Here is an 18,928-nt window from a genome sequence, read left to right as displayed (position 1 = left end):
TTTGGTCAATCGCGGCTTGGACAGGAAATCGTCGAGATGATCGAGTATCTGCGTGATCGCGGCTGCGAGTGGGGTGATGTCATGAACCATGCAGTCACGATCTCTGAGTCGGGTGAGGCTCCCAGTGAAGACAACCTGGTGGTGATGAGATGGCTGCACGAAAACGGGTGTCCAGGTCTCGAATCAGATAACGTGTTATATGCCGCATCGGAATATGGAACAGCAGAGCTACATCTGTGGATGCTGAGCGTCTTGGGCCCGAATGAACGTGAGGAGCTTTGGGTGAGGACTTGCTCGGCCGACGAGGCTGAGAATGGACCTCAATCGGTTGCGGAGTGGGAGGACCACCTCAGACGCGAAGAAGAGGAGCGCGTGGTGCGCCGCTATACTGTTCCGTATCGTTCGATGGAACTCATCGGTGAGAAAACGCAAGGGCGCAGAATGGATCTATTGAGTGGTGCGTTGAGAGTAATGGTGCGAGAATAGTCTATCCACGTACCTTCGTAAGAATTTATTCAGAAACGCAACCAGTAGCCACCGCGCTACGCATCTCCATCGTATCGCATCGTGTCGCGAATCGTTCAGTTGTCCTCCTCCGGGGGCGTGCCCGGTCCCTCGGTGCCGTCGTCTTCGTCGTCGAGCTCGGGCACAACCTCGAATCTCCACACGATCCCGGGCCCAAAGGCGGCGTGCACGTGCCTGCAATCCCTGCTCACCCCCGCGGCGCGCACCAGGTTCAGGTGCTTGAAGTCCCTGTCCGCCTCCACGATCTTGATCACCTGGCCCGTGGCGACGTCGTAGGTGGCAACCTCGCCCTCGCCGTTCCCAACCGCGAGAAACTCACCGACGGGGTCGACGCCAAAGCCGGTCAACCCGTCCAGCAAGTCTTTGGCGCTCGGCTTGACGCAGTCCTCAACCTTCCACGTCGTGGCCGTCTTGCCGCTCCCGAGGTCGAGCACGCCGATCGTGCCGTCGACGGACTTGGAGAAGAGCTTACCGGCGGCAACCTTGAGGCAGTCCACGGGGTTATTGCCGTGGCAGACCACGCCCAGCGCGATACCCTTCTCCGGGGTCTTTTTGTCCAAATTCTCCGGGAGGGTCCACGCCTTGACGAAACCGCCCTTGTGTCCGGTGTACACGCCGCTCCCGTCGGGGTTGACGGCCAGTGAGATGGCATCGCCGACTTGGAACGCCCCGAGCTTGGCCTGCGTCCGCCAGTTCCACACGACGGCGTTTCCGGCCGCGTCCAGAGACACGAGCCTCTCGGGGTGTCCGCCCTCGGAGCTTCCCGCGGCGACGGCGAGGATCGAGCAGGTGTGGCCCTTCATGAGGGAGACGACGCGCCCGTCCGCGACGCTGATGACCTGCACGGCGTTGTCGTCACCTCCGGCCACCGCGAGGGTGGCGTCGCCGAGCTCGTGGGCGGTGTACCCGGAGGGATCGACCCAGCACACGGCGGTCAGATCCCCGCCCTTGGTGTGGTCCGTGGCCTCGTTCTTGAACTGGCACACCACCGCGACGTGGTCGCCGAAGTGCTCGTCGTCGTACACGGTGGCGAAGTCGCCGCCGATGGTGGCGAAGAGGTTGCCGCAGTTGCCCGGCAGGTGGTTGAACACGAGCGCTCGGACGGAGCGCTCCAACTTGGACGTCGGGTTGCACTGCTCGCGGACGATCGTCTTCGGGATGACCTTCTCGAGGAAGGAGGTCTTGAGCCTCTTCAGGTCGGTGGCGGCCTGCTCCTCGGCCTCGCGGGCGCGCCTGAGGTGACGCTGCGGGGAGTTCATGACGTGATACGAGGCGATGCCGTCGGGGGCTGCGCGTCTCGTTGTGCGGTTGGCTCGGCGAATAGGAGCGATTTCAAATAATCGAGCGGTGCCCATTTTTTGAATCTTTTTTTCGATAAATGGAGCGGCATGACTGAACTGCATGTGATGCAAAAGTCATGTTCATGGTTAGTTTTGTATGCGTTTCCAGTATGATTCGGGATCGCGCTTATCCCAGCAGCCCGTCTGCCCGTCTGATGAAATCCCTAACAAACATCACTGACGATCGAGTGGACGTCCCCACACTGTTCATCGCGCCTAGTGGGGACGAGTGCCATGGCGGATCAGCAGGATAACGCACCGGTGGTGCGCACGTCCGGCGTCGGCCACAGGGGCTACGGAGACGGGGACGGGATGGGCCTGGCCCTCCTCCCCGGCATCTCGTTACCCGGGCAGAACGAACTAGCCGTCGCGCCCGGGGAAACCGGGGGGCTCATCGAGAGCGCGGACCTCGACCAGGAGAACGATCTCGTGGCGTGGCACATCCGGAAGATCAAGGAGCGGCAGGAAAACGTGACCGCCGCGGACGAGCTCGCCAAGTCCCTGACTGAGAAGATCGTCGAGGCGGCGACCGGGGACGCCGGTAAATCCCTCGGACCCGCCCCGGACGAGGAGGCGCTGCGGAAACCCCTCACGTTCGGCCCCACGTTCCACGATATCGCGCTCAGACACTACAGGGACACCCCCGCACCCGCGCCGGAGGCGGCGGATGCCGAGCGCGAGGGCCGACCGCGGAAGCGCAAGAGCCGATGGGACACGGACGAGAAGGATGACAAACCCACGGTGGGAAGCGCGCTCGCGGTGGTGAGCGGAGGCCAAGCCGCGATCAAGGCGCACCTCGCGAGCATAGCCGCCAAGCTTCAGGGCGGACCCGCCGACGGCGCGTACGGCGTCGGCGCCGCGGACGGGGGACCCACGCCCGCGGAGAGCGACGACCCGGAGGTTGTCAAGCAGTACGCCAAGTACGTGGACATCACCGACCGGGTCCGATCGGGGTACTTCGCCGACGAGCGACCGGAGCACGCCAGGTCGCCGTCGCCCCCGCCCCAGTACGACAAGTACGGCGTCAGGACCAACACCCGGGAGCTGCGGATCAAGGCCAAGCTCGAGGACGAGAGGTCCGAGCTGATCGGGTGGCTGGTGGCGCGGTGCCCGCACATGTTTCGACCGCCGCAGGATTGGAAACCCAAGAAGAGGACCCGGAAGCTGTACGTGCCCCTGAAGGAGTACCCGGGGTACAACTTCATAGGCATCATCATCGGCCCGCGCGGGAACACGCAGAAGCGCATGCAGCGGGAGACGAACACGCGGATCGCCATCCGCGGCAAGGGCAGCGTGAAGGACGGCGTGTCCAGGGAACCCGGAGCGGATTACCAGGAGGACGAGGACCTGCACGTGTTGATCACCGGGGACACGGAGGAGGAGGTGGATCGAGCCGCGGCGATGGTGCAGACGCTGCTCAAGCCCGTGGACGACGACTACAACGAGCACAAGCGCGCGCAGCTCCGGGAGCTGGCGCTCATCAACGGAACCCTTCGCAACCCGGGGGGCGACGGCGCCACCGCGGCTGGCATGGCGCTGGCGGAATTGGACAAGACGGGCGCCGGGTACAGGGCTCCGGCGGAGCTGGTGACGTGCAAGATTTGCGGCGACGGCGGGCATCCCACGTCGGATTGCCCTTTCAAGAACGACCCCGCCGCCGCGGCGGGTGCGCACAAGCAGCTCACCTCCGAGTACCAGTCGTTTCTCAGCGAGCTGGGCGTCGGCGACCCGGGGGGTTTGGGCCCTCGACCGGGCCTCGGCGCGGGCGGCGGTGGCGGCGGCGGGCGCGACAGGAACGAGATCAACCCGTGCAAGCTCTTCGTCGGTGCGTTGGCGGATCACGTCACCGACGAGATGCTCGGCGGGCTCTTCGAACGCTTCGGGGAGGTGCGCCGCGCACAGGCTGTGCGGCACACGCACGACGGCAGCGCGAGGGGGTTCGGCTTTGTCGAGTTCGCCTCGGAGGATCAGGCGGCGGCGGCGAAAGTGGCGTTACACAGGACCCCGTTCGAGGGTAAGACGATCGTGGTGAAGGTCGCGGGGGACCGGAGCAGGGACCCGGATGGCCCGCCGCCACGAGGAGCGGGACAGCCGGGAATGGGCGGACCGATGGGCGCGCCGCCGGGACCGCCGGGGATGGGCGGCTTCGGGATGCACCCCGCGCCGCCGCCGCCGCCGCCGGGGATGGGCGGCTACGGGATGCAGCCGCCGGGTCCGCCGGGGATGGGCGCGTACGGGATGCAGCCGCCGGGTCCGCCGGGGATGGGCGCGTACCCTCCGCCGCCGCCGCCGCCCGCCGCCGCGACGGGCGCGCCCCCGCCGCCCCCGCCGCCCGCCTACGGAGACGCGCCGCCCCCGCCGCCGCCGCCGCCCGCCTACGGGGACGCGCCGCCCCCGCCGCCGCCGCCGCCCGCCTACGGGGACGTGCCCCCGCCGCCGCCGCCCGGGTACGGAGACGCGCCGCCGCCGCCGCCGCCGCCCGGGGGGGGCTTTGTCGATCCCTATTACCAGCAGCAGCAGATGGGAGGGTACGTTCAGATGGGAGGGTACGGGGGGTACCAGGCGCCGCCGCCGCCGCCACCGGGGATGGGAGGCGTTCCGCCGCCTCCACCGCCGATGGGCGCTCAGCCGCCTCCGCCGCCGCCGCCGCCCGTGGACCCCACCGAGGAGGCGTACAAAAACTTCATGGCTGATATGGAGCACTAAACCCTTAGCGCGTATTAGGATGCCGTGTCGAGTGGACCCGCGTCAATTTTAAGTGGCTAGCGTCGATTTTAAGTGGCTAGGCTAGCTCTCGTCGTCGTCGTCCGCGGATTCATCCGGCGCGGTCAGGAGCTGCACCATCCGCCTCGCCTTCGGCCCCCGATCGTTCCCGACGTGCGGCAGCACCGCTCGGGGTTTAAGAAATTTCACAAAGGCTCGGAGCTCGTCAAAGCTGGAGTGCTCGCTGTACGGGACGCTGTACTGGATCATCGCCCCACGCTGCGTGCGCTTGGTGGCCCTCGCGTGTTTCTTCGCCGCCTCGAACGTCCACCCCGTGGGCTTGAACGCCACGATCGTGTCGTACCTGTTCTTGTAGTACCGCAGGATGGTCTTCATGCGGCCAAAGCTGGTGCTCCCCATGGGCACCACGTGCAGGTTCGTCGCCTGATCGTCGGCGGTGATCATGTCCCTGTCCGCGTCGTCGATGGCGGACCCGAGCGCGTCCAACACCTTCATCTTCTGCTTCCCGACGTACACCTTCTTGCCCAGAGCTTTCGCCGCCTCGAAAAAGACTCTCTCCTTCCCGATGGTGTACGTCCCGAAGAGGAAGAGCACCCGCGGGTTGAACGACTCAGCCTTGACCGCGTCCCTCACCGCCGCCAAAACCTCGCACTGCGGCGGGAACACGTGCGCCGGGGAGCAGTACGTCGTGTCGAGCATCACCGCGGGCCTTCGCGACGCCAGAGCCGCCAGCGTCGGGTCCGTTTTCATCCCCGGGTGATACCTGCAATCGCCCGTCGCGAGCACCGGTCCGGCTGGGATACCGTCAAACACGATCATCACCGCGCCAGGGCAGTGATTGGCGTCGATGAACGTGCACCTGACGCCGTCGACGACGATGGTGCGTCCGACGTCCACGGCCCGAAGCCTGTCGCGCTGGATCCCCAGCCGCGACGCGCACAGCTCGGCGGTGGGCCGGCTGCACCACACGAGGCAACCCGGAGGCGGGGTGGACTTGGTGAGCCCGCGGTAGTGGTCCGCGTGAAAGTGCGTGAGAAACCAGTGCCTGCACCACCAACCGCCGTGGGACTTACCGTACCCCTGGAACCCGTCGACGATGAACCTCGTGCCGGGGACGCGGATCCACGGCGGCGGCGGCGGCGGCGCTTCGGCGGTGGGGACGTACCGGCCGGGCCTCGGCCCGCCGCCGCCGCCTGTGTTTCTCACCGCCATCGCGGCAGCCGCGCCGCCGCCGGTCCTGCGCCGCTTCTGCGGCTGCGGTTCGGACGCCGGCTCGGGTCGACGGACCGCCGTTTCGCCCCTCGCGAGCGCAAACACCGGCGCGACTCCCGCGGGTACGCGGGTGGGGTGCCAACCTTTCGACGCGACGGGGTGCCCACCCTTCGGCGGCGCCGCGGATGCGGGCGCGGCGGATCCTCGTCGTCGCGCGTCCACCGCGGCGAGCAAGGCGCGCCGTCTCGCGGCGTCGCCGACGTGGCCCAGCGCCGCGAGCGCTCCCTCGTCGGCGCATCCCTCGAGCGCGGCAAACGTCAGTCGCGCGAGAATCGCGTTGGGAGCAAAGTCCCCGTGGTCCACGGCGTGGAGCCACGCGGCGACGTCGTGCCACTCGCCCTCGCCGCCCTCGTCCCACGTCGCGCCGATTGCGTCGTCATTCCGCGTGTCCGACGGCGCGAACGGCGGGGACTCGTCGCTCACCGGGTGTCCATCTTCGTCCTCCTCGTCGCGCCATCCTCCGTCGTCCAGGCACGCGTTGACGTGCGCGAGTCTCGCGGCGTCGGTGTCCGCCAGGTCCCGCAGAGGCCGGAAGCACACCGGGCACGTCGTGGCGTCGTCGTCCACGTCGGTACCCCGGGTGCCGTCGTCGGCGCCGGCGTCGTCCGGGCGTTCGGGGTCGACGTCGCCGTCGCGGTACAGCGCCTCCAGGGTGAGCGGGATCTGATCGCCATCCGCCTCCTCATCCTCATCCTCCAGCGGGGTGCCCTCGCCCTCTCCCTCGCCGTCCCACCCCGCGAGCGAGCGAACGTCGCGCTCGATCGGACCCGCCCACTCCGCGTCCTCCGCGTCCGATCCCGCGGCCATCCGACGCCCCCGCGCGCCTCGGGTTTGAACGTGCCGTCCGCGGTTGTTGAAACTGACAGATCCTGCGGATTTCCTCGGAAGTGTCTCTTCACCTTCCTCGAGGAATTCACCTTCCGTCCTCGATATCCTCGCCATTGTTGCCCGCACCGCAGCCGCAGCCGCGCGATGGACTCGAACGATACCGCGGCCCCGACGATCCTCAGAGATGTCGGCGGAGTACCGGGCGTTCACGTGTTGCTCAACGCCTTCACGGAAGCAACCGAGAGACTCTTGTTCACGTCACCTCAGTTTTTCAACAGACATGCTAAAAACACGGAAGTGAGGGCGGGAAAGCAGAAAGCAGGGTGGCACCGCCACGCAAGTCACCCCACTTTCCCTGAGGAGCACTACAAGCTCTCAAACCTCGTGATAGATTCGGGGCTCTATCCGGGTCTCGTGTACCCAGATATGCTCCTGGCCATGACCTATCGACCAAAGATCGAGACAAAGGGTTACGATGGGCCCGACAAAGGCCCCAAATTCGAGAAGCATTTTGACTCAAAGTACAAATGGGGAGAAACCATCATAGGAGTCAGCCTTGGCGCGGCATCCTGTCTCCGCTTCTTTCCAGCCAAAGGTCAGACGATGAACGGACCCGCCTTCGCTCCGTTTGGCGAATTTGGTAAAGGATTAGGTGCATCGCGCGTCGAAGGCAAACGCGTCGAGATAGAACTACCTCGGCGTTCCATCTACATCATGTCGGGACCCAGCCGAACCGATTGGAGGCACGCGATAAGCCCGATAGAGGACAAGTCGCCTCCTTCGCTGAACTGGAACCCTGGTTTTAGGCGATCTTTGACCATGCGCACAGTCAAATGGTACAGCAACGCGGTGTTGCAGATTCGACTGCGAAAGGCGCGGACGAACGAGGATATTCCGGCGGCGGCGGCTCTCGTCAAACGTATCAACGCGCAAAACGTATTCAAAAAGGGAGTTTCAAAAGCAGAGATGGAGTCCTTTTATCCCCGCGGGAAAAAGGAGGCTCAGCAGTTTGCCCAGGAGATTGAGAGCGGCGAGTTGAAGGGTCTGAGGTTCACCGAACGCGAGTTATACGTATTCCAGGGCGCTGGTCGGCACCTCGGAGGAGCGAGCGGCACTTCGAAACGTGCCCTGCCTCCCCTCACTAAAGATGAGATGCGCGCGGCTCGCCTCCGACACTTGGATCCTACTGCCGCCGCCGTTGAATCCCAGGAGGTCATCGTCATCGACGACGCTGAATCCCAGGAGGTCATCTTCATCGACGACTGAACCGAATGAAAATCTTTTCGTTTCATCATCAACTTTTACAACTCTTACCCGTGGGCCTCTCTACCTACTCGCCATCCTCCTCGTCCTCCTCCTCCAGGAGCGCCCTCCCCCTCGCCAGCACGCCCCTGAACGTGCACTGGTGCGACTTCCTCTGCGCCTCGAACAGCCTCGCCCGCAGCATTTGGTCGTACTCGTCCAGCGGACCCTCGTCGATGATGTCCTCCCCGTCGTCGTCGGTCCCACCCCCGGCAGCCGAGGATCCCGGGTCGGAGAGCGCCCCGGGGTCCAGCGCGACGCGGCCGCCGCGCGCGCCGTCGTCCCTCTCGTCGTCGTCGCTGGACTCCCACTCGTCGTCTCTCTTCGGGGGTATCGACGCATCGCCCGCGACCGCGCCCGGCGCGTCGCCCCCCGCGGCCCCGCCCCCCTCGGGGCCCCCCTCGAAGCCCCTGAGCCTCTCCGCGACGTCGTCCATCGCGACGTCGGCTTCCGCCTCGACCGGGTCCTCGAAGAGCTCCTTGGGCGGGCTCGCCCACGGCGTGTCGGGCTCGTCGATCTTCATCTTGGCCTGCGCGGGGAGTGGGGAGGAAAGGACGCGGTCATTGACGGCGGCGACCGGCGGATCTCATCTCGGCGTCGCGGGAAAAGGCCAAAGACGAGGGGGCGATCGATGGGCGGAATGCTGCGGGGTTGGGAGGGGTGGCGCCGCGACGCACCGACTTGTTGGCCTCGTTGTAGCTGAGGTTCTCCTCGTTCCAGACGATGTGCTTGCGCTTATGCTCGGCGGAGTCTCCCGACCCCGGGCTTCGCACGTCCACGTCGGTCATGGTATGGCGCGCGTCCGAGTGGGGGCGCCGGGGGTTTTCCGCTTCCCTGCCCCGAAATCCTCGTCACGCACAGATCCTGCAGATTCCGCTACTAAACTCCTGTATGACGATATTAGGAAAACTCGGCGGCGACCTCGTCCTCGTCCTCGTCCGTCCCGAAGGCGGCGTCGCATCCCGTCGCCACCCCGCTCGCGCCGTTCTTCTTGAACACCCTGTCCACCACGTCGAACAGGTGGGAGGTGGCGCTGTCCGCCTGCGACGTCAGCAGCACCGTCCCTTTCGGCAGCGACCGAAGCAGCGCGGCGACCCTCGCTATCCCCTCCCCGTCCAGGTGCTGCAACACCTCGTCCAGCACCAGCAGATCGCACCCGACGCCGCCCCGCGCGCTCGCGAGGTCGGCGTGCGCCAGCGCCAGCGCCAGCGCCGCGCGTCGTCGCTCGCCGCCGCTGAGCTGACGAAGCGATCGTTGAACGCGTTCGCCGTCGTGGGACTGCGCGAAGATTACTTTTTCAATCTTCTCGGCGGCGGCGACAGAGGGGGCGCCGCGTTCGTCAACCCCGTCCTCGTCCTCGGCGTCCGCGCCTCCCGCGTCGCCCGCCGCCGCCCGTCCGCGTCGTCTCCGTCTCGTCGACCCGCCGTTGGGTTCACCGACGGCGGCGGGTCGAAGCTCCATGGCGAGCGCGCCGCCGGTGAGCGCCTCCATGTAATCGCCAACCCTGGCGCTGAGCTCTCCGAGCGCGCCCTCGAAGAGGTAGCTCTGAATACCCCTCGTGCCGAACGCGGAGTCCGCGCGTTGCGCCGTGGCGAGCGCCGCCTCCGCCGCGGCCGCCTCCTCGCGCCGCGCCTCGAGCTCGGCCGCCTCGACATCCGCCTGCGATTGGAGCGAGGCGACTTCCATATCGTGCGGATTCGCCGTCGCCGTCGCCGCCGCATTTGACCGGTCCCGCGATCGCGTCTCGAGCTGCCGAAACGCCCGCTCAGCATCCGAAACGGCCGTCTCCACCGCGGCGACGAGGGCGAGGGCGGGCGCGTTGCCGGAGTCCGCGCGTCGCGTAGCATGTTGCGGCGAATGTCCGGGGCGAATGTCCGTAGTCGTTCCGGACAAATTATTCGCATCCGACGGGGTTGGTCCCCGCACGGGCGCCACGGGGCTCGCCGCGACCAACGCCTCCGCCCTCGCCATCGCGGCGGCGACCACGTGCGCGTTGACCCTGGCGTCGCGGACCGCCCGTAGCCGCGCCTGCGCGTCCCTCGCCCTGTTCGCGGCGGCGGCGGCGCGCGCGGACGCGTCCGCCCTCGCCCTGTTCGCGGCGGCCATCTCGTCTCTGCGTCTTTGTTCCGCTTTTACCGCCTCCGACTCCGCCGCTTGAAGCGATTGGAGAAGCCTTCGGTGCTCCCGCGCGGTCGTCTCCGCGTCCCTCTTGAGCCGGTCCAGGACGTGCGCGCGGTGGGTGAGGTCTATGGGCTGCAGGCACGCGGCGCACACGGGGGCGTCGGGTGTATGCGCGTGCCCTTCGTCGTGCCCATCCCTTACCCCTTCGCTCCCGTCCCCGACCCCTTCGTGCCCTTCGACGCCTTCGAACCCCGCGCCCGAGCTGCCCGCGTACTGACCAACCGCGCGGTGCGCCTGCGCGGCGACGGCACGAGCCGCAGCCTCCGCGCCCTGCAACTCCCGCGCGTACCCGCGCGCGCGCTCGGCGTCCTCCTCGAGCGCCGCCACCCTGGACGCGATGGCCGCCTCGTCAACCTCGAACGACGCGCTCTCCGTTTCTTCGTTACCCACCCGGGTTGGGTCCAAGAACGCGGACGCGGCGTCCGCTTCGGCGGCGGCGTCCGCCTCCTCCGCGTCCCACCGCGCGCTCGCCGCCTTCAGCGCGTCGGCGGCGACGACCACCGCGCCGAGCGCGCGGCCGAGCGCGTCCGCCGCCCCCGCCTCCTCCCTCGCTAATCGCGTCAAGTTTCGTTCCACCTGCGCGGTCCAATCGTTCGCCGCCGCCGTCGCCGCGGACAGCCTCTGTTCGATTCGTCGGACGTAATCGGCGCGGGCGGACGCGTCCGCGCCGAGCGCAGCCGCGCGTTTCCTCGCCGCGGTGACCCGTTTCCTGCTCAGGTCCTTGGCCTCCTGCCACGTGTCCGCGTCTACGAGCTCGCCAAGCGCGGCTTTGAGCGCCGCGTCGTTGGCGTCTAGAAGTTGTCCGACGGTGTGCTGCCCGTGAAACGCGATTCGCGCCGCGACGCTCGCGCCCAGATCCGCGTCCATCGCCGCCTGGGTCAGCCTGGAGTCCGCGAGCGTGCGCTCCTCGTCGCCGACGCCGTACCGTAAACCCAGCAGCTTGCTCCGGCTCACCCTCCGCTCTACCCAGAACGGAATCCCGTTGGCGGCGCCCTCCAGGCGAACGCGCGCGGTTTTGGCGTAATCGTTGACCACGTCCGTCTTCGTCAGCGTCTTCCCGGCGCCCCCTTCCACGCGAAGGTCCGAGTTGCCCGTCAGCGCCCACATCGCGGCCATCACCAGCGTCGTCTTACCGGCGCCGTTGGAATCCGAGCACCCGTCGTCCCTGTTATCGCCCACGACGGCGCACACGCCTCGGTCGCGAAGCGGGTAGGCGACGGCGTCGGTGAAGGCGCCGTACCCCTCAACCTCGACGCCGTGCATCGACAGCTGCACGGGAGACCGTGCACCGGTCATGTTACCCCCGAGGGAGGATCTCGCGCTGGTCCCGTCCACGTCCGCGGCGGCAACGTTCGCCGCCACCTCCTCCAGCACGGATGTACCGAGCTTCACCACGTCCGGGGGTAGGTCCACGGCTTTCGCGTACGCCGCGTACAGGCCCAAAGGTCCGAGGGACTCCGCCTTTGGGATCCGCGGGGGCGCAGACGTCGTCTCGTAAGATATCTCCACGGCGATCCCCGCGGCGCGCGCGCGTTCGATCCCAACGGGAGGCTTGTTCATTTCGTCGTCCGAACCAGTCCCTTTGTTTGTTCCGTTGTTACTTACCCTCGTCGAACTGCCCAACGGGAGGGTCCATCGGATCACGTCCCCGGCCCTCGCCCCCTCCGGCACGTCCCCGTCCTCGCCCGTCACGACGTAGTGCCGCGGGCCGAGGTCCAGGGGCAGACGCGCGCGCGGGGACACGCCGGTGACGGGATCGGTGGTCGGGTCGGCTTTCTCCGGAGCGTCCGGGTTTGCCTCGTCGCACCCGATCCACCCGTTCTCCGCGTCGAGCACGACGAGCGCCTTCACCTGGCCCGCTTCCGCCCTCGATACCTGGTACGGGCTCCCCACGTACGTGATGCTCGTGTTCGGGACGGTGTGCGGCTTGTGGTAGTGGCCGGTGTACACCGGTATCCGGACGTTTCCGGTGTCCGTTTCCGGAGAGAAAAGCGACGGGTCGAGGCCGTCCCTCGCCTGGAACGATTCGTTCATCGACGCGCCGACGACGTCGGCGTGGCAAAAGACGGCGCGTACCTTGGGCACGGAGCCGTCCTCCCCTGTTGGGGCGATACTCCACGCCGCCTCCACCGCGTTCTTGACGACGGACGCGTCGCGCCTGTACGGCAGCCACAGCGCGTTTCTCCACACCGTCGGCCTGGAGATGATCTTCACGCGACTCGGGTTCGCCGCGGCGAGGGGCGTCAGCGCGTGCACTTCGCCACCCGCGGTGACCTGATCGTGGTTCCCCGGGATCATGACGCACGGTCGGGTCCATGAACGTATCGCGTTGAGGGCCTCGATGAGGGGCTCGACCGGGATGGCGCCCCTGGCGTGCCAAAAGTCCCCGAGGAACGCGATGCCGGCGTCCCTCGCCACCGCCTCGCGATGCACCGCCTCGAGGACGTCGACGCAGACGCGCGAGGTGCGGCGGTTGAGGTGGAGGTCGGAGAAGACGACCCATCGGCGGACGCGCGCGTGATCGGGGCCGAGCGCGTCGTCCGCGAGGATGTCCACGGGCGGGCCGGATGCGGCGGCGACGGATGGGTTCGCGGCGGGATCGGGATCGGCGCGGGTCCCGCCTCGCGCGGGTTTTTTCCCGCGCGCCATCGGCGGGGCGTCGTCGCTCGCGGGAGCGTCCGACGGGGGGCTCGTCGCGGGCGCGGCTCTGACGATGATCGGCCTGCCGCGGCCTCCCTCCCATCCCTGGAAGCCGCGCGCGCCGCCGGCCGGAAGGTGGGCGGACGGGGCGAACGGGACGCGCGGACGACGCAGGGTCCACCCGATGGCGCCAACCGTCGGTGATGGCGCCGAGGAGAGGGTCCGGCGCGTTTGCGCCTGCGAGGTCCGGTGCGCGGTCCATCGAGAGGTTCGCGAGAGACTAGGAGCGGACACCGTCAGCGACATCACCGCCGCTCGTATCCTCCTCGCCCTCGCCCGGGCACCGCTCAGCATGCACGGACCCGCGAGGCCGCCCGCTCGTGTGAAGGTGCCCCGATCGGCCGAAACACTCCTTGCGTGTGTCTGCTAGGATCTGCGCGTCCGAGAAGAAAGCGAGAGCGTTTTCCGGAGAGCCGTTGGGGCGTGCCGATTGGTCACACCGAGACGCCGCAGTGCGGTGGGAAGGCGTCGGTGCCCCGCATGTCGGAGGACGTCGATATCCCCGGCGGGTACGCCGCCATGCACCAGCGGCGCTCGGAGGCGTCGGGCGACCGCGGCAGGCACGTCAGGTGGGCGACCGTGCGCCCCGGGGGGGGATCCGGCCGAACCGACGACGACGACGAATCGAACAACGTCGAGCGCGACGATGCCGCCGACGACGAGCGACGCGGCGCCGCGCGCGCGGGACCGTCGGGGCGACGCACGCGGGCGGATTCCCCAGAACGCACACTGCGCCGCGGCGACGACCGCCGAGGAAGCCGCGGCGTCCCACCCGCGCCGTCGCCCGCGCGAAGGCGCGCCGCGAGCGCCCCGCGGGGCACCACCCATCGCGGCGCGTCCAACGCGGAGCGCCAACGAGTCGCGCCGCCCGCGCCGTCCTCGCGCGACGCCGCCGTCCGCGCGGCGCTCGCCAGGCCCGTCCGCCTGAGCGCCGTCCTCCGCGACCACCCCACGTGCTTCGACCCGAACAAGATGCGCATCAGCGTCGTGGACAAGAGGCTGTCTTTAATCGACGACGTGCCGCCCGCGTACAAATCCACGCAGCGACTGTACATGTCCCACAACAACGTCAAACACCTCGCGGGTTTAGCGCAGTTTCGCGAGTTACGACTGCTGAGCGCGGGAGATAACCCGGTAGACGACATCCCGCAGCTCGACGCGTTGGCGCGAGGATGCCCGCACCTGGAGGCGCTGTCGCTGGAACTCGCGCCGGTGGCTAAACTCCCGTTTTACCGAGCGCACGTTCTCGCGAGGCTTCCCCAGCTCAAGTCCTTGGACGGCGTCGTCGTGACCGCACACGAGGCGGCCCAGGCCCCTCGGCTCGTGCGTAAAGACGTCGGGCACCTCGAGATGTTGATGAACGCGGCGGTGACGGCGGATAAGCTGCGACGCGTGTATCGCCTCGCCAAGGTGCACGAGGAGCTCACCAAAGTCGTGTACGCGCCCGACGGGCCGGTGGAGCCGTGCTCGCTCCCCGGCCCGAACGAGGGAACCGCGCCGCTGGACCCGAGGCTGTACCTGCGCCTGTGCGCCCCCGAGCGGACGATGACGAGCGGGGAACTCGCGGCGCTGGCCAGGCGGCTGCGCGGCGCCGCCGCCGCCGAGGCTCCGACGGCGCGGCGAACGCAGAGGGAGGAAAGGGACGCTCGCCAATCGTCGTCTCTTCCCTCGGTGGACGAGTCCGCGGTGTGGGAGGCGTCGTACGCGGCGGTGATGCGCAGGGAGCAGAGGGACACCGCCGCGCTGTTGGCGTTTCTCGACGATGCACGCGCGGGGAAGCTCGAGGCGCGGCGGGGCGGCGAGGCGGACCCCTTCGGCGCCGCGCTGCGGTTTGGGTACGAGGCGGCGCGGGCGAGAGAGGCGGAGATGCGATCGGACAGGGAGGCGGCGGTGGCGGTGCTCGTCGACGAGAGCGCGGAGAGGGACCGGCGCGTGTTCGGGGAGGCGCTCAGGCGCGAGACACGGTTCAACGGCGCGACGAAGGTTCGCGTGACGTCCGAGGAGGACGGAGACGACGGGGACTGGGTTCCGAGGGGAAGTCGAAACTACCGAGACGAAGACGAGGAGGGGGATCGTGATGACGCGGACGTCGTTCGACCGCCGACGCCGAGGTCGCGCGCGCCGAGGGAACCCGCCGCGAGAACGCGCGCGACGACGCGCCCCGACGACGACGACGACGAGGAGGAGGAGGAGGAGGACCTTTTTGGGGATGACGACGAGGAGGAGGACCGGTTTGTCGGTTCGCGCCGAAGGGTTAACGATTGGGCGCGAGGCTTCGACGTGCGCCTCGACCGCGCCGGGAACGCGTCCGCAGTTCGACTCGGCGGCGTTGACGACTCGAGGACCGAGTCAAGGACGACGATACCGACGACGACGACGCGCGCACGAAGGGTTCCGTGGGGGCACGGGCCGGGCACCGCGGGCGAGGAGGCTCGAGCGAAAAGAGCCGCGTCCGCGCGAGTGGGTGGTTTAACGGGTCCGACGGGTCCAACGTCGACTCGGGCGCCCCCCCGGCGGTCGCGGTCCGCGTCACCGGCTCGAGGACCCAACGACCCACCCCCCGTCCGTGCTCGAGCAAACCCTAACCCTAACCCTAAACCCTCGGGTAAGGTGTACGAGATGCTCTCCCGCGAGGTTGACGCGTTGCGCGACGCTCTCGAGTCGCAGCTGGGTTCTGAGGCGGAGATACTGTCCATCAACGACGAGCTCCGGCGGCGGTGCGAGGGCGCGGAGCAGGCGACGGAACGGGCGGAGCGCGAACGTGAACGCGCGGTACGATCGCACTCCGACGCGATGGCCCGGGTGGTGAACGAGCTGCGGGAGGCGAGGGAGCTGGCGGAGTCGCTCGCCAACGCGCTCGAGCGGGAACGCGAGGATCGCGCGAACGAGTCGAGGGCAAAGGAAGAGGAGCGTCAACGGTCCGAGGAGGTTCTCCGTCGCAAGGCTGGCCAGATGTCGGAGCGAGCGGCGGCGCTGGATCGCGAGCTCGCCGCGACGCGTTCGGAGCTCGACGACGTCCGCGGCTCGCTCACGACGCACTTACTGTCGGAGGAGAGGAGGGTCGGGGCCGACGCGTTGCGCTCGAGGTACGCCGCGAAGCGTAGCCTCCGCCGGTGGCTGTCACACGCGGTCGTGGCCAAACACGGCCGCGTCCTGCGACTCGCGTGCTTCCGCAGGGCGGGCGCGTTCGCCTTACTCACCTGGTCCTTACGCGTGCGCACCCAGCGCCGGGCGCGTGCCATGTTGGCCCGGTGGTACAAGAAGGGCGCGATCGCGGCGATTCGGGCGTGGCGGCTCGCCGCGCTCGTCGCCGCCGTCGGCGCGTGCCTGCGCCGGCGTCGCGCGCTGCGTCGGTGGTTCGCGAACGCGGGGGTGCACAAGGCGACGCGGCTGCGGGAGGAGGAAGAGGCGGCGCGAGCCGAGCTGGAGCGATTGGAGGAGGAGGCGCGGGTCCAAGCCGAGCGAGCGGAGGAGGAGGCGCGGGTCGAAGCCGAGCGAGCGGAGCATAAGAAGAACCTGGGCGACTACGCCGACGCGGTGCTCGCGGCGTCGTCTCCCGCCCTTCGCAACGCGCGTAAGCTCGCGACGTTGCACAAGTCGCTGTCGACGTGGCGCATCGCGCTGATCCGGTCGCAGCGCGCCAGGCTCGACGACCTCGCCGGGACGTGCGACGATCTCGCCCGCGCCGCCGAAAACGCCGCCGCCGCCGCCGCCGGCGTCGAGCACAGAAACACGGAGCTCGGGGACGCCGCCGAGGCTTTGCGCGAACGGATAATCGTCGCGGAGCAGCGCGCGGAGGAGTTTGAGCGCGCGGCGTCCGTCGAATCCGCCGAACGCAAGGCTATGGAGGAGGAGCTCGAGAGGCAACGGGACCGCGCCAGCCGCGCGGAGGAGCGCGCCGCCGGCGCGGGCGCCGCCGCGGCGATGGAGACCCGAAGCGCGGAGGCTGCCGCGGTGGCGGCGACGGGCGAGGCGGCGTCGTGGCGCGCGGCGGCGGAGGTGGGTGAGCGCGCGATCATCGCCGCGGCGGAGGCGCTGCAGGAGTGGGCCGAGGAGATTGAGCGGGAGGCGGCTCGAACTGCGAGATCGCCGAGGAAAGGGGGACTCGTCGGATCGGGAACGCCGGGGCCCGGCGCTCGGGGCACGCCGCCGAGGATGTCCCCGAAGAAGCTCGCGCTCCTCGCGTCGCCGCTCGGCTCCTCGCTCAAATCCCCGCACTCCATGTCGCCGTCCAATCCCGTCGCGTTTCTGCGCAGGGTGGACGGCTCGCCGGGGTTAGCCCCGGAGGATGAAGCGAGGCTTCACTCCAGGCTGGAGCACCTCCCGGTACGGGCGCGGGGCCTGCACGAGACCTTACGGGGCGCCATCAGGGAGGCGAGGGCGCTGCGGGAGGAGGCTGCGGCGAAGAGCCGGGGCGATGCGGGGGAGAAGCCGAGTCTCACGCCGGTGCGAGAGGCCCAGGAAAGCGGCGAGGAAAAGTGAGTCGCCGCCGACGGTTTTCGCAGACTGTTTTTTTCACGCCGGGCTCAGTTTTATTATAGCAACTGCCAAACCCTCTTGTCTAGTAGGCACACGCGGGCACCCCGCCCGCCCGCTCAACCCCTCCCGTTCGTCCACTCGGAAGGGAGCAACAATCCACCGGGATCCGCCGTATTCCCCGGAAACAAATACTCGTCAAATATGAAGTCGTCACTTCTTCGCACCTCCTCCTCAAAAAAATTTAAGCCGACTTGAGGCCACCCGCCTCCTTGATCTTCATCTCGACGCGGTCCAGCTTGGACTCGGTGCCGCACACCGGGCACTTGTAGTCCATGCTCGTCGCCGGGTTTTCGCCGCCGAAGAACTGCTTGATGGGTTCCTCGCAGCACGGGCACTGGCCGGTGAGGATCGTCGCGTTCTGGAGGTTGGTGTAGTTGACGATCATGCTGGTGAGGCCGAGCGCAATGGTGGCGGCGAAGCCGAGACCCGCGGCGGGGGGCACGTCCACGCCAAAGACGGTGGCTCCGAGGTACGGGACGATGCCGATGAGGGAGGGGACGATGGCGAGCGCGGCGTACATCTTGGTGACGGTGCCGCTGTCCGCGGTGAGGTCGGTGGAGGTGTTGGACAGCGTGCAGGTGGCGCCGCGGAGGCCGACGTCGATGGAGAGCTTGGACATTTCGTCGCGGAGCTGGTTGAACTGCTCGGGCTCGAGGAGCTGCTGGCCCTTGGTGTAGAGGAGGAGCGCGGTGACGTCGTCGCGCTTGCCAGCGGCTCTCACCTTGCGCTTCAATTCCTCGTACTCCTTGTCGGAAACCTTGGGCTCGCCCCTGGCGTAGGAGATGGCAGCCTCGACGAACTGCACCTCGTACCTGCGGAGGGTGGGGAAGCCGGATCCCTGCCAGTTGAGCTCCTCCCTGAGGCGATCGTACTGCTCGTCGGTGAGGGTGAAGTCGCCGCCGTTGTAGTAGTTCCAGAGCGCGTCGATGTACATCATCTCGAGGTCCGCGAGGGAGCAGGAGGACGGGTCGTCGATGGAGCACGAAGCCGAGACGGAGGCGTTGGGGGAGACCTCCTCGGGGGCGCTGCGGACGGCGATCGTGGCGCCGCGGCGCTGCGTCGCGGCGCGGCGAACCGCGACCGCGGGCTTGGCGGAGGCGAGGGTGATAACCCTGCGAACGGATCGAGCGGTGGGACGAACGGTCAGAGGGACGCGTCGACGGGCGCGAACGGCGCGGGGCGGGAGCCCTCGGCGCGCCACCGTGACAGATCTCTTGCGACTCGCACTGGATAAAAAGAAATTAGGGTGAGGCTGGGCAGGGGCGTGGGGGCGCCGGTCCCGTCGCGGGGGTTCGCAACGCGCGCGCGCACCTAGTGGCGGTCATGGCGGCGGCCATCGCGTGGGTTCGGGCGTGAACCGACGTGTGCGGAGCTCGCAGTGTGACGACCTTCCCGCCGGCGTTCGAACACGACTTGCAACGGTCCGCGTGTTTCTCACGGGTCGATAGAGGCTCAAATGCGGCCTCTGATTCTGGTAGACACTTGATTGGTTGAAACGTCGCTTGGTCGAACCGCCA

General features: G+C 68.2%; 7 protein-coding genes across 7 annotated transcripts; 3 read left to right on the top strand and 4 right to left on the bottom strand.

Annotated features, from left to right (window-relative positions):
* Positions 1-581: 581 nt before the first annotated feature.
* On the bottom strand, positions 582-1,928 carry MICPUN_52455 (hypothetical protein; the record flags this gene model as incomplete). Its single annotated transcript, XM_002509105.1, has 1 exon — positions 582-1,928. The coding sequence occupies one exon, from the start codon at positions 1,926-1,928 to the stop codon at positions 582-584; it is 1,347 nt and encodes a 448-aa protein (XP_002509151.1).
* Positions 1,929-2,099: 171 nt separating this feature from the next.
* Positions 2,100-4,571, top strand: MICPUN_62857 (predicted protein; the record flags this gene model as incomplete). Its single annotated transcript, XM_002509359.1, has 1 exon — positions 2,100-4,571. One exon carries the CDS (start codon positions 2,100-2,102, stop codon positions 4,569-4,571), a length of 2,472 nt encoding a protein of 823 aa, XP_002509405.1.
* An 81-nt stretch (positions 4,572-4,652) lies between these two features.
* Positions 4,653-6,668, bottom strand: MICPUN_62858 (predicted protein; the record flags this gene model as incomplete). Its single annotated transcript, XM_002509104.1, has 1 exon — positions 4,653-6,668. One exon carries the CDS (start codon positions 6,666-6,668, stop codon positions 4,653-4,655), a length of 2,016 nt encoding a protein of 671 aa, XP_002509150.1.
* A 165-nt stretch (positions 6,669-6,833) lies between these two features.
* MICPUN_62859 (predicted protein) lies at positions 6,834-7,955 on the top strand (the record flags this gene model as incomplete). The annotated part of the gene is made up of 1 exon (XM_002509358.1): positions 6,834-7,955. The coding sequence occupies one exon, from the start codon at positions 6,834-6,836 to the stop codon at positions 7,953-7,955; it is 1,122 nt and encodes a 373-aa protein (XP_002509404.1).
* A 64-nt stretch (positions 7,956-8,019) lies between these two features.
* Positions 8,020-12,821, bottom strand: MICPUN_103307 (predicted protein; the record flags this gene model as incomplete). Its single annotated transcript, XM_002509103.1, has 3 exons — positions 8,020-8,520; positions 8,669-8,825; positions 8,902-12,821. 3 exons carry the CDS (start codon positions 12,819-12,821, stop codon positions 8,020-8,022), a joined length of 4,578 nt encoding a protein of 1,525 aa, XP_002509149.1.
* A 531-nt stretch (positions 12,822-13,352) lies between these two features.
* On the top strand, positions 13,353-17,354 carry MICPUN_62862 (predicted protein; the record flags this gene model as incomplete). The annotated part of the gene is made up of 1 exon (XM_002509357.1): positions 13,353-17,354. The coding sequence occupies one exon, from the start codon at positions 13,353-13,355 to the stop codon at positions 17,352-17,354; it is 4,002 nt and encodes a 1,333-aa protein (XP_002509403.1).
* A 34-nt stretch (positions 17,355-17,388) lies between these two features.
* Positions 17,389-18,777, bottom strand: MICPUN_109226 (predicted protein). The gene is made up of 2 exons (XM_002509102.1): positions 18,723-18,777; positions 17,389-18,523 (listed from the first exon to the last, which is right to left on the bottom strand). The coding sequence occupies exons 1-2, from the start codon at positions 18,746-18,748 to the stop codon at positions 17,593-17,595; spliced, it is 957 nt and encodes a 318-aa protein (XP_002509148.1). The 5' UTR covers positions 18,749-18,777; the 3' UTR covers positions 17,389-17,592.
* Positions 18,778-18,928: the final 151 nt, after the last annotated feature.

The sequence above is a fragment of the Micromonas commoda genome, chromosome 12 (assembly GCF_000090985.2).
Source record: "Micromonas commoda chromosome 12, complete sequence".
NCBI lineage: Eukaryota > Viridiplantae > Chlorophyta > Mamiellophyceae > Mamiellales > Mamiellaceae > Micromonas > Micromonas commoda.
The sequence above is the reverse complement of the archived record's forward strand: the minus strand, read 5'-3'. Positions and strand labels throughout refer to the sequence as shown.

Bases quoted from the DNA above. Each gene is read 5' to 3' on its own strand.
- MICPUN_109226 (XM_002509102.1), bottom strand. From the start codon at position 18,748: ATGGCCGCCGCCATGACCGCCACTAG. The intron at 18,524-18,722 runs GTGCGCGCGCGC...ATCCGTTCGCAG, and splicing joins GCCGCCATGACCGCCACTAG to GGTTATCACCCTCGCCTCCG.